The sequence below is a fragment of the Halichoerus grypus genome, chromosome 2, assembly GCF_964656455.1.
Source record: "Halichoerus grypus chromosome 2, mHalGry1.hap1.1, whole genome shotgun sequence".
In the NCBI taxonomy this organism is placed as follows: Eukaryota; Metazoa; Chordata; class Mammalia; order Carnivora; family Phocidae; genus Halichoerus; species Halichoerus grypus.
In genome coordinates this window covers 117,716,682-117,733,385 of record NC_135713.1, presented here as the reverse complement: position 1 = coordinate 117,733,385, position 16,704 = coordinate 117,716,682, and the positions used below count along the sequence as shown (strand labels likewise).

General features: G+C 38.3%; 1 protein-coding gene across 1 annotated transcript in view; it reads left to right on the top strand.

Moving 5' to 3' along the window:
- The window catches only part of NDFIP1 (Nedd4 family interacting protein 1), a 51,938-nt gene extending 36,818 nt beyond the window's left edge, over window positions 1-15,120 (top strand). Inside the window, exons 4-8 of the mRNA XM_036116412.2 lie at window positions 681-768; window positions 1,681-1,805; window positions 3,954-4,020; window positions 6,844-6,949; window positions 14,046-15,120. Coding sequence (XP_035972305.2) covers window positions 681-768; window positions 1,681-1,805; window positions 3,954-4,020; window positions 6,844-6,947 — 384 coding nt within the window. The 3' untranslated portion in view covers window positions 6,948-6,949; window positions 14,046-15,120. The remainder of the gene's footprint in view (window positions 1-680; window positions 769-1,680; window positions 1,806-3,953; window positions 4,021-6,843; window positions 6,950-14,045) is intronic.
- Window positions 15,121-16,704: the final 1,584 nt, after the last annotated feature.

Below are 16,704 nucleotides of genomic sequence, written 5' to 3'. Positions count from 1 at the left end.
AACCTACATCAGTTGAAAAGGTGAGCCACATATGTGGGTGTTAATGTTGGTGAGGATCGTGTTCCTTCTAGACTTGGAGTATTACGTTTTCAAGTTAGGATGGAAAGGATCCTATCTGCTAATAAGCTTGGAAGTGAGGTTGTTTCAGACCTATATGCTAATGTGAACAAATGGTTATGGAGTTGAGCAGTGGGTAGCCCTATAGCCTCTTCATGTGTGATCATGCTGTCCTTTTTCTCATAAAGCATTTGAGCTCCTTCATAGGTCCTGGATTACTAATATTCTGGGCCCCCAGCAGGCCTTGGGTTAGTGATTTTAGAACGTAAGCCAAATATATATCTTTGCTTTAGATATATATGAATTAATACTTCCCATTGAACTTTATAATTTTTGAAGCTCATTGTTAAAGAACTTGGGTTATAAAATGAACAATTCGTTTAGAAAACTGTAGAGATGGAAGAAAGATTTTTTTTTCTCTAATTAGATCTTTTACTTAAAAGACAAAATGAAATTTTTAACACATACTGAGCCTCAATGCTCATAGTTTTGAATTGAGCCAAAGCAGTAAATTTTCTTCTTGGTACTCATTTTTATCCCCTGCCTTACTTTTCTTGATGCCTTTCATTTGCCTATGAATAATTCATTGTGAATTTACCTTATTCTTTTTTCTTTTCACTTAGGATGAGGATTTTGTGGGTCGGGATGACTTTGATGATGCTGACCAGCTGAGGATAGGAAATGATGGGATTTTCATGTTAACTTTTTTCAGTAAGTAAATACACATAGCAGAGCCACCTCCCACAAACTGGAGTGCTTTGAATTATGGGTGAATCTGACTGAATTAAAATTGACTAGGTGAGCTAATATTTTAATACATTGTGCTTATTTGATGCCTTTTACTGAGATGTTCAGAGCTTAGTTCACTTTTATCTTATTATCCCTTCTGTTTGTCTTCTATTTCTACAACTATCTATAGAAAATGTAATTGAAGCAGTTTTGGGGATGCTATATTTTTACATGAACTGAGCCTCATCTTTTAGGTCTGCAAAGATCCTTAGCATTGCTCCTACTCATACCTGACCTGTAGAGTAGGATTAAAGGCCTTAGCCTGATGGAATTTTTTTTTTTGCATGCTTCTATTTTCTGACAGATCAGAGTCAACTGAATTTTTTTTGCCTCCTCGGCGTTATTTTGCATTCATCTTTCCATGTGTGTCACTTAGAAGTGAGCAGCCATTTTTTAATTTCCTATATTAAAAAGATAAGATATAAAGGAAACGTAGTACTTTAGTGGTAACATTATGTAAGCTGTCAGAATTCATAGAAGTAGGGGGATGAATAACTTGAATCAGATTTTATTTACTGAAGTGTAGCATATAAAGGGTACAAGTCATAAGTATACAGTTTGGTGAATGTTAAGGCATTTTTGAAAGTAAATAGTAGCAGACATAATAGTGTAATACCTGATATTCAGAGCAGATGGTTTCTTGTTTGTTTTTGGGAAGAAGACAGAAAGTGGATGTTTTGGGGAGGTAGGGCAGGGGTTATGGTGGGTGGGCTGGTCTGGGCTCTCTTTTATCCTTGGAAAAGCCATTTAAGCAGAAGCAAGTGTAGAGATCACTCTTCCTTCTTGGGTAACAGGACATGTCTGACATGGTTTTTTTCTTCTCTGCCTTTACAGTGGCATTCCTCTTTAACTGGATTGGATTTTTCCTGTCTTTTTGCCTGACCACCTCAGCTGCAGGAAGGTATGGGGCCATTTCAGGATTTGGTCTCTCTCTAATTAAGTGGATCCTGATTGTCAGGGTAAGTTGTATACCAGAAAAGATAGACCCTGTAGAGAAACAATAAGTAGAATAACTTTGACTATTTGTTTTGTTTTTTTTTTTTTTTTACATTAGTTCTATGTTTAAAATGATTTTAGGTTTGTCTTTGTTCTGGTTTCATGAAGTTGAACCTAAATCATTTGCAGGTGGTTCATGCATGTTTATAGTTAAATCCAGTGACTATTGGTGGTCCCAAGGTACCTATCCTACAGGTTGTTCCCAAGTTGCTTTCTCTGCTTTTAATGTTTATGATATGATAATATGTGTTTGTTCTGAAATTAGTTGTTTTTGTAAAAAAAGGAAAGATATCACTTCTTTGTCTCATCAAAAACAGGCATTCCTCACATTAATTCTATTAAAGTTTTGGTCTTTCTTCTTCCCTCTTTCCTTTTCTTTGTCCCCCCTGCCCCCCCCCCCCTTTCCAGGGTTGTTTATCAGTAGCATCATTGGTTATGCCAAAATGTTTGGAAGCTGAAACTGTTTAACCAAGTGCTATTCCATTAGGGGGCCTTATCTCTAAAGTGTATTAGAAATCTTCAGTGATTTGGGAATTATCAGGTAGTCAGAATTGCTGAAGTAATTTATACTTTAAAAGATCTAGTCTCTTAAAGTGTACTGTGATTTCAGGTAAGTTTATTGCTTTTGTCAACTTAATAGATAAAAATCAATGTATTCGTCATATATTGGCATTATTAACTAATTAGTGGGTGTTGACTGACCACTGGACTTTCTCAGATTTATTTATTTATTTATTTACTTACTTACTTACTTATTTATTTATTTTAACCAGTTGTTAACATTGTTAACACATAGGATTCTGAGTTCCTTTGAGAATCTGTTAAAAGTTATGGGCTTTTCCCCCAGGCAGCTAATACATACTCATCTAAGCCATGGACTTAGGTAAGGAACCCAAGCCCTAGAGAGGTTTTTCATTCCTTCTCTAAATCTTAAATTGTTATTCTATTAAGAAATAATATACTGTATTTTAGTGCACAAACTGTGTTAAACCCTTGGATATCAAAGCCCCCAATAGAAAACAGATAACATTAGTTACCAGTCTTTTTTTTTAACTAAAATTTTCACTAAGCTGACTAAAATGTTAAAACTGAATTGAATGAATCAACTCGTATCAGGATGCCTTTGTCTGGGAGTAACAGAAAACTGAGCTCAAAATGGCTTAGAAAACAGTGGGGAAAATGTATTTCCCATGGAAACAAGTCCTGCCGTGGAGGATAGTTAAACCAGTGTTTCATTGACATCATTAGGGACAGTCGATGCCTCTGCTCAGCAGGTTGGTACAGCTGCCCCTCCGGCAGGGTTCTAACGCCTATGGCAGTTTCAGGCATCACGGCAGAAGCACAGCCGTGCTCAACAGAAGAAAGAAAACAATTTCTTCTCTTCCTTTGCTCTCCAAGTGCAGGAAAACCTCAGCAGCCCTCGCTTGCCATTGGCCAGAATGTGCCATTATTTGGCAAAGGAATGGGATTATTGTGATGTACATGATAAAGCTTCCGAGGTCAAGGCGTACCTGGAACAACGGGACAAAATAATTGGTTTTGGCACCGGGCAACCAAAGTAAAAGTATCATCAAAACATAGTTCTAAGGGCACCTGGGTGGTTCAGTCGTTAAGCGTCTGCTTTCGGCTCAGGTCATGATCCCAGAGTCCTGGGATGGAGCCCCGCATCGGGCTCCCTGCTCAGCGGGGAGCCTGCTTCTCCCTCTCCCTCTGCATGTAGCTCCCCCTGCTTGTGTTCTCTCTCCCTCTCTGGCAAATAAATTTAAATAAAATCTTTAAATAACAAAACCTGTATTTCTAGAAGGATGAATATTATGTGGGGAAGACTATCTTTAAAAAAAAAAATAAATAAATAGATCAGAGAACTTCAAAACAAAGAGTCTATAAAGCCAGAATTGTATTTTGAGATTGACTTTCCACGAAAGGAAATACATCTGCATATATGATAATCATTTCAAGTCAGTAATATATAAAATATTTCCACTTAAAAAAATTGTGAGAGCTAAATGACAGCATTAGTGTATGAAAGTCTTGTGTTTTATGTGCCCTTAAGTTAAAATGTGAATTTCTACCCGCTAAACTACTATAAACTAATTTGCTTTATTTTTCAGTTTTCCACCTATTTCCCTGGATATTTTGATGGTCAGTACTGGCTCTGGTGGGTGTTCCTGGTTTTAGGTAAGTGCTTTTAACATAGACAAAGGAGAGAAAAGATAATTGTTAAATTTTAGAAGTAAAATTACTTTTAATCATCCCTCATCTTGCTTACGATACAGTAAGAGAATAGCAATATAAGTATGATTTTTAAAATATTTCTTAAAGATTAGTTTGTCATCACCATTCGAGTAACGTGCATGTTAATGAAACGTTTCATAGTGGTGGTCGAATTTTTCCTAACCCATTCATATATACTTCTCAGGTTTCCCATGTGACCAGTGGGACCACACTAATAAGATGACTTTATAGTCTATGAGTTTTTTTCCCCTGGAGAATTATTGCCACAGAAGGGTTCACAAACTCCACCCCAAATTGTTTATAGGTATATTTGAACCAATTGAACTAGTCAGGAGTGTATGCGGCCAATCTTCAGTTGGATCTGTCAGCAGGAAACAAAATGTATAGCCTTGCTAGAAATAACTTCTGGGAGAATCATTATTGGGTTTCCAGAATTCTTTAGTTCAATACTGATGAGAATAAGAATGATTTTGCAATGAAGAGGAGGCCTTTTTTTAAAAAAAAAAATATGCTAGGCATTTCAGGTTGTTCATTTTAAGATTATCTTTTTTGCTCTAAGTATTTATTTTAAAATCTCTTCTTTCAAGACACGTTAAAGCAAAGAAATGAACATTGGGGTGGATAGTGTTGGCTTCTTCATTCTTTGTATAGAAAATCTATATGATACAATAACAGACCACCATCCCTGCTGCCATTTCTATGGAATTATAGCAGGGCCAACCTGTAGCTGTTAAAGATGGTATAATTGCTTTGCCCCGCTTCTGTGATATCACTTGCTCCTGTCTCCAGTTTTGGGCCTTCTTGTTGCCTCCGTAATTAAGATCTCTGGTGGCAGTGCTGCTAATGGGTCTAGTTAATACAGTGTAGACCTACCTGCTTTGCCTATGGTGATAGACTGAACCTAAATTTTACTTGGAAAATACAAGTCTTAAATCACACCACCCCCAACCTCTCCAACAACATCATCTACTCTGCTGATAGTCATTGGAATTCCACGGAAAGAGAAATCATGATTTCCCCCCTCCTTAATTATTGAGACACTTAGTAATAAAAATGCCCCAAAGAAGAGTTACTTTGGAGGAATAGTTTCTTGGTTTGCTTATTCTCAAAATTGTATCTTTAAGAAAAAGACTGACTCCTTCCCCACCACCCCTAGCGTAAATCCAAGCAAATCCTGAATGGACCAAAGGAGAGCCATTTAAGCATATTTTCAGGTTGATTGTTGACAGCACAGATTATTTAAAGAAACTTAATGAATTTATTGTCTTCCTATATTGAAGTTTCATGGGAAATTATAATACTTGTTATTAATTGATCTTTCTGTCTTACTGTTTACTAGTAAGCAAAACAGGCTTTGAATATCATTTGTGCATTTGGACCCAGTGTGTGGGTCTTTTTTGGGATTTCTCTTGCAGAAAGAACCAATTTTGGGGTGTTTTGTTGCAAGGAACAGGGCCACACAGAGCTCTCAAGCTGGCAGCCTGTGAGCTACATCTAGCCGGGAGTTGTGGTTAGTTTGTTCCACAGTTATTTTCAGAGGTTTTTTTTATTAGCTGCCATCATTTAAAAATCAAGAGTTTCCACATAAAATACCTGAATTTTTTTTTTACTTTTCTTAAAAATTGGAATATCTAGCAAAACAGGCCTCTATTTCCACATGGCACCCACCCTTTGACTGGAGCTGAGTTATAGGTGTCCCTCCATACAGGTTATGTGCTCTCTATTTCACTAGGATTCCCCAACCCAGCACTTAACGGGGTGACCCCTGCTCTATAGTCACTTACTGCTTTTGGTACCAAACAGAATGGGAATGAGGAGTGATGGCTGAATGGGTACCGATTTTTTTAGGGGTGGTAAAAATGTTCTAAAATAAAGATAATAGTTTTGGTTGTACAGCTCCATAACTATACTAAAATTAAAGCCAGTAAACTGTATACATTAAATGAGTGAACTTCATGGTATGTGAGTTACATCACCATGAAGGTGTTTTTAAAAAGCCCTCTTAAGACTCAGACACCAGCTCTAAAGGAGGAGGACCAGGAGCATGTGAGCTATCCTGGGAGGGGGCACATCACCTTCCCCACAGATTGTTAGAAGAGGTGCCAACTGTGAATGTGTAGCTTCTGGCATAGATACACAAAATTAGTCTTAACTCCCTTAGTGTCTGGTAAATAAATGGCCAAGTGTACCCTACTTGTCTATATTTTTTAAAAATAGAGAAATAGAGTTCAGAGTTGAGAATATAAGAATTGGTGCTAAAGGAAAAAAAAAAAAGAATTGTAATAGATAAGGGGATCCTGACATCTAGTGGACAGCTTATGTACAGTTGACAGAAAAAAACCATGACCAGAAGGGATGGTGGACTTGTTTTTTTTTTTTTGACTTGAGAAAAGTATTTTATAACCTGTCCTTTATTTATTTATTTATTTGGAGTTAATTATCTTGAAATACTTTTTTGGAACCCAGAAGGTAGGTTTTGATAATGCTTCTCAGGTTGCCAAATGTACATGTTTAACTCCATCTTATTTTTTATTTCCCTTTTAGATCAATTAGATTCTTGATGTGCAAAAAGTTTCATTTGGGCTCTTGAGATTATGTCTTCTCATTGAGAAATGGAAATCCTTTGGAAGTTTTGGAGAAAATTACTCGTTTTGATAGCTTTTAGCAGAAAAATGATAAAGTAGTGCTATCAAGAGGGATGTTTTTGGGGAGGGGACTTAATACGGAAACTATAAATTCATTCTTGACTTTTCTTTTTTAAATCAGGCTTTCTCCTGTTTCTCAGAGGATTTATCAATTATGCAAAAGTTCGGAAGATGCCAGAAACTTTCTCAAATCTCCCCAGGACCAGAGTTCTCTTTATTTATTAAAGGTATTAAAAAAAACAAAACTTGGGGCGCCTGGTGGCTCAGTCATTAAGCATCTGCCTTTGGCTCAGGTCATGATCCCAGAGTCCTGGGATCAAGCCCTGCATTGGGCTCCCTGCTCAGCGGGGAGCCTGCTTCTCCCTCTCCCACTCCCCCTGCTTGTTTCCCTCTCTCGCTGTATCTCTCTCTGTCAAATAAATAAATAAGAATCTTTTAAAAAATGAAATAAAATAAAAAATCAAAACTTTATTCTAGTCCTAGTATAATCACGTGATACATTGCAGATTGCTATTCAGGTTCAGAGTAGAGTATACCTCCTGTGGTAGGAAATACAGAGAAGGTAAAGAAGCCTTCTTAAGGTCTTTGCCTTTTAGCAGTTTCTAGTTTAGTAAGGGGTGTTTTCATGAAAAGCTGTTGAAAAGGGCAAGTTAGAAAAACTGCCACAGGAGAAAACATTTTCTCATGTTCTGACAATACAGAAGAGGCAGGAGTCTTAGTGTAGTCATCAGGGAGCTAGGATATTTGGCTGCAACTATGGGGTCCTAGATCTTTGAATCTTGAATCCTGAAGCCACTGCTTACTGTACCAGTTCCGGAGGAAAGATTGGGAAGGAGCCTTTCAGGCCTCATCACTGAGCTTTAATTAGATCCCCTAAACCCCAGAGCTCCAAAGTGAAGAAACCATTGGCTGCTTTAGAAACTCCTTTTGTCGAGGCGCCTGGGTGGCTTATCGGTTAAGCGTCTGCCTTCGGCTCAGGTCATGATCCCAGGGTCCTGGGATCAAGCCCCCCATTGGGCTCCCTGCTCCACGGGAAGCCTGCTTCTCCCTCTCCCACTCCCCCTGCTTGTGTTCCCTCTCTCGCTGTCTCTCTCCCTGTCAAATAAATAAAAAGAAACTCCTTTTGTCTAGTTTACTTACAAGCTCACCAAGGCTTCCATCTCTTAGAATTAGTCAGGGAGACTTTCCTGGTGCCCTTCTTCAGGTTCATAAGCTGATATTACCAGTCTGGTGGTAATGAGGGTCAAACTCAAGGAAAGGAAGGGGAAAGGGCCTTTTCCCCTGCCTAGCTAGAACAGAAGTCTAAGCCCTGATTTTATTCCTAGGTGGTTTTCCCCAGAGCTGGTTTCATCTTATATCACTGGCTACAAAAAGGAAGAGCTCTAGCCTGATGCGGGGTTCGATCCCAGGACCCTGGGATCATGACCTGAGCCAAAGGCAGACACTTAACCGACTGAGCCACCCAGGCGCGCCTAAGATTTTATTTTTAAGTAATCTCTACACCCAATGTGGTGCTCAAACTCACAATCCCGAGATCAAGAGTCGCATGCTCTACTGACTGAGCCAGCCAGACGCCCCCCAAAGATCAGACAAGGTTTTGTAAAGGGTGTACCAGTTGCGATGAAGGTTAAGTGGTACGTAGAATTTCTACTAATGGAAATTGGATAGGGTGGGGAAGATTTCAGAATCACCTGAAGCAGAGTGAAGAGTGTAAATAGAGGCAAGGAAGAATGGAGTTTGCTCCAAGGGACAGCAGTTTGATTGTAGCATAAAGGAGTGTTGAAGGTCAAGGCTGGAAAAGCCAGGTTGAGACAGTGTTTTCAAATATCTAAGTACTAAGTATCTAAGTACTGAGTACTAAGCCCATTTGCAGTGGAACTATAGAATTCATAGAGCAGCCCTAAAAATCCGTGACATGTTGGCTCATTGCAAGGTGACCCTTCATGAACATTAATTTGTTCTGTATTTTCTGCTGGGTAGTCAAGAGTTTGTGTAGGTAATCATATGCTAAGAGTGGAGTTCTCAGTTTTGAAGATTCATGGTGGTATCAGGATGTGTGCTTCTAGGAAAGAAAGTAGCTGCCATATATAATTTGCCAGGTGATGGGAGACAGCATTAAAAGTTTGTAAGCAACAGAATAATATGATGAGAACTTCTCGAATATGACAAAAAAATTTTTTCAAGCATGGTATGATAATATTTTTCAGCACTCATTTAAGCACTTTATATGTATAATTAAATATTCTTATGTAAGTAACAGAAGGTTATAATGATAGATGAGCTCAGATACCCGCATAGTGGAGTATATTCATAAGGCGTTTCTTATAAAAGTTAAAGCATACAAAGAACTTAGGCTTGTGTTGGTTAAAGTTAAGTTTCTTCAAGGGAGTATGTATTTTATTTGAAAGAAAAGTTTAGTCATCAAGATTACCACACCTGTTGATTTTTTTTTTTTTTTTGAGAATGTTTTATTGCATGTTTAAAAGTGTGTGGCATATCCTGAATTTGAATTAGGACACAGGTGGACATTGACATTGCTGGCCTAGCCCCTAATGCCCATGATGTGTCTTTGTGTCTAGGACATCCTAACTTTAATAAGAGACTTATCCGATGTTCTCTGCAGTTTTATGCAGTTACTGTTGTCATCTTTTTTCTTTCCTCTCCATATCTGATTATAATTGGTAATTATTTCTAAGCCTCAGGTTTAACTCTTACCTACCAGAAATTCAAAAGTTAATTCTTTTGGGTTGCCATGGTTCCCCTTCTTACAAAGGGTACCAAAATCACCTATAGATTTCCCCTAATACATTGGTGCCCAAAAATATCCTGAGGGACAGATTTCTTTCTCTCTCTCTTTTTTAATATCTTAAAATTATTTTTAAGTAATCTCTGCAATGTAGGGCTCGAACTTAGAACCCCGAGATCAAGAGTCACATGCTCTATGGACTGAGCCAGCCAGGTGCCCCTTCTTTCTCTTTTTTAAAAATAATAGATTCCCTTATCTAGTCAAGTGGTAGCTTTGAATTTCTGAATGGACTGAGATCACGCCTCTGTCTATTCATTCTTCAGTTAGAAGGAAGTTTTGATGTTTACTAGGGGATTGCACACCTTCCTCATCTTGTTTCTTTCTTTCCGTTTTTTTTTTTTTTAAGATTTTATTTATTTATTTGTCAGAGAGAGCACGCGCACAAGAGTGCGCACAAGCAGGGGGAGTGGCAGGCAGAGGGAGAAGCAGTCTCCCTGCTGAGCAGGGAGCCCGATGCGGGACTCGACCCTGGAATCATGACCTGAGCTGAAGGCAGACGTTTAACCGACTGAGCCATCCAGGCATCACTTTGTCATTTTGTTTCTAATACATAACAAATAATAGCCAGGTTGGGAGAAAGCCTGAACTTCTCAGTTTTCCTATACTGTTAGAGACTGTATTGAGGGGCTTTTGTTTATAAAAATTGTTATTTTTTGTTTGGATTTTTAAAAATTCTGAAATGTCTTTATTTGGGGTTATGATTTGAAGTAGGCAGTCCTTAGTACTAATGCTCATGGAGCTGTGGAGGGACGTTATAGGCCTGCGATTCTCTGTATTTTGGAGTCAGAAGGCTTATTGTGCTTTAGGAGTTGTCAGAAATTTCGAGCATCCCCAGTGGAGGGCATAGTTTTCTTTCCTTTTCTGTCTGACTTTGCTATTCTAGTTGATTTGAAATAATTTCTGACATGCCCAGAGGATTCAGAGCTCTAAATTAGGGGTTTGGGGACTTAGAGCAGCATTTAGAATTTTAATGACTTCCTTACTAATTGTCAGTATCCCCAGAGTGAATCTGAAAAACCATAATATCCCATGGGACTGATTTTCCTTTGTCCATTGACAGGGGTAAGAACTGTTCATCTAGATCCAAATGTAGAATGTTTCTCTAGGTCAGAGGAAACTTAATTTAGTTTGAAGTTGTGCTAACCAACCATCTTATAAGGAATGAAGATTTTATTTTCTTTTATAGAGACTTCTTACTTCATTTAATGTAGTTGTCACTAGTTAAAAGCTAGCTGTAGGCTTACTTTTTGCCAGAAAGACACAGGTAGGGACTTCTAAAATAGCTTTGCCATAACAGAAAAATAACTTAATTCCCATGCTGTCCTACGATCTGGCATTTTACTGGAAAGAGGTCTAAGAATAGTGACTTTTCTTTTCAGACGACCCAAAATACAGTACACACAAACCAACCTTGAAATGACCCAAAAGCCCTCTTTCTAATCGGCTAAAGTAGTTGTTACAAAAGCCAAACACTAAAGCTCATGTACTACTATCTTCGGGGCCGCTTTCAGGTTCCCTTTCGGGAGCTCATTTAAGCTTAAAAAGGAAATCGGGTTTCCTATCCCATAGCAAGAAGAGCCAAAAGGAACTGCTAGAGGTGGGCCCGGCAGCATCAGGAAGTGTGTGACTGGGAGGAAACAGAAGAACAAAATGCCAATGCTCCTTCTGTATTGTTTAAAAGAAACAGATCCCTTTTAGAAACCTCTTTATCTGAAATGGTCAAGATGTAAAGTGTTCATACTTTTTCTTATTTACCAGCTAACTGGAAAGTAAATGTACGTGGAGTACCACTTCCTCTGATGCTGCCAAGTAATTGAGGGTTTAGCTGCAGCGGCTGGAGCGTGGTGTCCAGCACTACTCCGAAAGTACTTGCACCTAGGAAGCATAGTAGATTTTAAATTCTGTTATTTTAACTACCTGTGAAAGAGGAGGAAAGAAAGTTTTGGGGTGTTTTTTTGTTTGTTTTGTTTTTGATAGAGAAAGAGCAAGCGCTTGCACGCTGGGGCTGAGGGGCAAAGGGAGAGGGAGAAGGAAGCTACCCGCTGAACAGGGAGCCTGCTGTGGGGCTTGATCCCGGGAACCTGGGACCATGACCTGAGCCACCCAGGCGCCCTGAGGAAAGAAAGTTTTTTAAGTCCTGACGTTAATGAGATAGGGCCCTTCATAATTAAATGATTCCTCTGACCTGGTGAGGTGTACCTAATAGACACCAGATACTTAAATTTTTCCCCCATATGGTGATAAATGCTTTGATTTTTCCCGTTCTGTAATCTTCCCCCTCCTAATACCTCTCAGTTTATTAAAGGAAATTCACCTCAAGTTAGTTTGATTTATTGGCCTGTGTTATAAAGTAGCTAGGTAGTAGAAATGTTTTCAGTGGAATTTTTGCTTTAAAAATTCACATAACGTTCAGGAAGACATGGTTGTCTTCCTCTTGAAATTAAATGATCTCTGGGCTCCTGGTTCCTTTTGTTTCTGAAGTGATCTGATCTACAGTTTACTAATGAAGCCCACAGTCCCTAAAACCCTTCTGTCCTCCGTTGTGTGCCACCATTGTTTTTGTAACAATTTGTGAGTCAAGTCCATCTGAACAGGCCTCCAGGTCTTAGAGAGAAGTGAGCGCCTCTCTAGCAGTCGTTTTCCCCTGGAGTCTGTACAGTGATTGAGATCAGCCATTACTCACCTGTCTAGGTGCTCTTAATGGAATTTTAATGTTCACTGGGTGGCTCTGACTTTGAGGGATCTATTAAAGCTAATTCACCGCCGGGGAAGCAGCATGGTCTAAGGAAAGTGGCCAGGTAGTTTTCTGGACTGCATCATATGTTCGTGCAAATTTTAGTGTTTTGCTGAATAGGAACAATTACATCAGTTTTCTTCTGTTCATGGAAACGGCTAAAATTGAAGTTACTTAAGTTTGTAATTAAGTCTAGCCTTCTGGCAGAAACCTCCATCTGACGTCGGTCTGCCAATACTCTCTGCTTCTTGGTTTTTCAAGTTCCTTGTGTTTGCATGTCTTTGTCCCTGCACATCCTGAGGTCTCTCAATCTAAACAAAAGTTGCTCTTGTGTCAGTGGTACTGGTTTCCTTGAATACCTACTGAATTTGGGATCTGGTAGAATATTAACAGTTTAAGAAAGCATATGTTGATTTCCTCTTTTGTTGTAGCTCCTCTGCGTTTTGTCAGCCTTTTAAAGATTGATGCAGTTGTCTAATCAGAAAAGTTAGAAAAGGTTTGCTTGGAGCTTTTACAGGAATTTGGAAAGGCAGAAAAGTAAGCTTAGGGCCTGCGTAGTAGCCCATCCACCTACGTAGTAGTAGGTGCAGGGTACCACAAGGTAGTTTCTCAAATATTTATTAAGTAGTATGTATCTCCTTAGTGGTTTTCTTTAGCATGAATATCAGGAGTTCCTTATACTTTTCCCCATTATTTCCGTGAACACCAAAACAATTATACCAATACAGAAATGCCTCAAAGTATTGGAGTGAAAACTGGACTTTACAATATATGGACATTATAACTTTTTTTTCTGAGATACATGCCCCCAAATACAGACTTTTCCCCTAGTTGATTAAAAAGAAGTATTGGGGCACCCGGGTGGCTCATCGGTTAAGTGTCTGCCTTTGGTTCAGATCATGATCCCAGCATTCTGGGATCGAGCCCCACATCAGACTCCCTGCTCAGCGGGGAGTCTGCTTCTCCCTTTCCCTCTGAGCTCTCCCTGCTCATTCTCTCACTCAAATAAATAAAATCTTTAAAAAAAAGAAGAAGAAGAAGAAGTGTTATGTGTGGGCACCTCGGTGGCTCAGTCGGTTAGGGGTCTGCCATCTGCTTGGGTTGTGATCGCGGGGTCCTGGGATTGAGTCCCGCATCTGGCTTCCTGCTTAGTGAGGAGCCTGCTTCTCCCTCTCCCTCTGCCCTGGCCCCCCATACCACTCATCTCCCCTCCCCCATCTCAAATAAGTAAAATCTTTAAAAAAAAAAAAAATATCTGTGATACCTATGAGTTTACAGTTGTCTTTTAACTTTGCCATGTTCTGAGTACAGCATGACATCATTGGCATCCTTATTGGAAATCATCTTTGTGTGAAATCTGACAGAATTGGCAGGGTAAACAGTAGCTTCGGGTGTATCAGGAAAATTACTTGTGCACTTGGATTCTACTGTGTCATAGCCCCCAAGTTACAGTCATTGCTGTGAAGGTTAAGTGTAGGGTAAAGGAAGTGGTATTTGCATTTCATTCTTTTGTGAGGAAGTTTGGAGAGAGAGACTCCTGGCCTCATGGGTTTTAGAGAAAGCATTCAAGTTCTTCCTAGTTCTAGAGTCCTTGGTAACTTTAAGAACTGAAATTTTAATGTTTATTGAATAGTATGATGTCAGTGTATAGTAATCTTAAAGCTATGTTAAAATGTACTTCTTGTGTCTCCAAACATCCTGCCTTCTTTTGTGACTACATCCTTCTCTTGGCCAAAATAACAAGCTAACTAGAGTTTCAATATTCAATATCCTTCTCTGGCAGATGTTTTCTGGCAAAGGCCTTCCTGCGTTTATGAATTCTCTCTGAAGAAGCAAGAGAACACCTGCAGGAAGTGAATCAAGTTGCAGAACACAGAGGAATAATCACCTGCTTTAAAAAAATAAAAGTACTGTTGAAAAAGATCATTTCTCTTTATTTGTTCCTAGGTGTAAAATTTTAATAGTTAATGCAAAATTCTGTAGTCATTGAATCATTAGTGGTTAATGTTTGAAAAAGCTCTCGCAATCAAGTATGTGATGTATTAATAATGCCTTATCTATTGTTTGTAGTCATTTTAAATAGCATGAGCCTTGTCCCTGTAGTCAGTAGGGGGCAGTCTTGCTTTATTCATCCTCCATCTCAAAATGAACTTGGAATTAAGTATTTTAGTGTAAGATATGTATAATGCTGGCCATTTTAAAGGGGTTTTCTCAAAAGTTAAAACTTTTGTTTTGACTGCATTTCTGCACATAATCCATACTTGCTGTTAAAATTAACCTGGAAATTTATTCAGTTGTACTGTGAACACCTGGAAGCAAAATCATAGTGCAAAATACATTTAAGGTGTGGTCAAGAATTTGTTCTTAATTGGTAAATAATAAGCATTAATTTTTTATAGTCTGTATTCTAAATTTTGCAGTACCTTATTGTTCTGTGTTATGAATCTAAAAAATTGTAAAGGCGTTGTCACTGTATAAAATAAAAAGGACAAGGGCAAATGCAGCTTAATTACTAAAATGCAATTCTTGACATTTTCTGTGTGATTAGAGTCCCTACCCCCTTTTTTTCCCCCCTTTTTTCCCCCTTTTTTGGGGGGGGGCTGGTCTCCTGATGATTAGGCCAAGGGCTGGAGTAGGGAGGGGAATAGGTACTTAGGAGCAAAGAAAGAATTAGTTTGGAACTTTTGAGATGATCCCTAACATACTGTAGTACTACTTGCTTTTACTATGTGTTAGCAGAAACCGATGAGTTATAAACGTAGAATGATGTGCTTTCTGCCAAGTGGTAATTCACCTTGGTTTGCTATGTTAAAACTGTAAATACAACAGAACATTAATAAACGTCTCTTGTGTAGCAACTTTTGCTGTAGATTAGTGTTTAATTTCTTGGTTTGCATTTGTTCATTGCCAAGGCAATTTTTTCTAATCTTTATTCATACAGATTCATGCAGAATTACTCACTAAATAAAAAAAAATTGGTTTGGGGCCAATTTTTTCTTTTTTTTTCTTCTTCAGCACAAGAAGTTCCCTTCTCTTATACTCAGTATGTTCCTGAAGATGTATGTGAAAATTAGTTCTGCAAAACATAATGGACTAAATGGGGAGGAGTTGTAGAGATCTTAAATTATTCCAGAATTCCTAATCATGCTTCATTTTTCAGACATAATCTTAGATAATTTATTTCCAGTATTTTCTGCATGTTCCTTGCCTTTGCTCTTTTTCTCATTCAAACACAATCCCCCGGTTTAAGTCCTTTGAGCACCCTTTGAGGTGAAAGATTACTCATTCCTCCTGATTTCTATTCTTGTCCCCGTTGTGTTAAAGACCAGTGGTTCCTATAATGTCAGCCGTTTGATTTTTTTTTCTTACCTTCTCCACTTAAATAAAATATAAAGCAGCAAGATGGTCAAATAACTACACAAACCAGCACCAGTGAGGTATGATTGCTGCAAATGTTACTTATCTGTTGCATGTAAGTATCTGGAATCAGCTTAGGAAGTCTCTTTAGGGGTGTCAGTATGTAATGCACAGAAGTATGTAGGTTGTTTGAAAGCCAAATAGGAAAATTGAGGGCCTCCTGGATGGACGTTTCAATGATCATTCTAACTTACTTATTATAACTAATAGTATATGTTCTTGTTCATATTTCAAGTTATATTTTGCAGTTAGGTAAGCAGGGGGTTTTAATGAAAGTGTCTGAAGACTTTTAAATTTTGAATTAGATTATGCCAGCAATAGAGTTTGGAAAATTTTATAGCCTATTGTGTTCTAAAGTTTCAGAATGAATATATCTCTAACAATCTGAATAAATTTGGGCAGTGCAACAGAGAGAGCTATTTAAACTATCTTACAGGACAAAATAGAAGGGCCCTAAATCACATAAACTGAAACATTTTAAACTCACTTTGGATTTATTACTTAGGTCCTTGTGCCTTATTTGGTTTTGTATATTCAGAGAACTGAAATATTTGGAATTCCTATTTCTACATATTTGGTGGTCCTTAAGACTTTCTCACATGTAACCCTACAGTGTGACATGCTTTCAAAGTACTCAGAAGGGTGATTTCTCTTTTTTCTTTTAAATGTTCTACATACTAAAGTCTTTTCAGACATGTAAAGTTGATACCATTTGTTAACTGTTAGGATGGAGATATTTATACTGTACTGTTACTTTTCATTTTTGTCTCTCATTCTTTTCTGTTTCCCTTTGGTAGATTCATAATTAAGAATAATAGTTTATTTGAAAGGGTATGTTGAGGAACCACTGTTACTCGCCTGAAGTTAATAAACTGGCCTTGATCCTGAGCTAAGGGACAACTAGGGCTTATCCATGACCACAGAGGTCCCTCACACCTCTTACCTGTTCATTTGGAATTATACAAACTATGTTTAAAGGATTCTGTGTAGCAGTTTCTTTTTTCAGAAAATTAGATTGTGTGGGA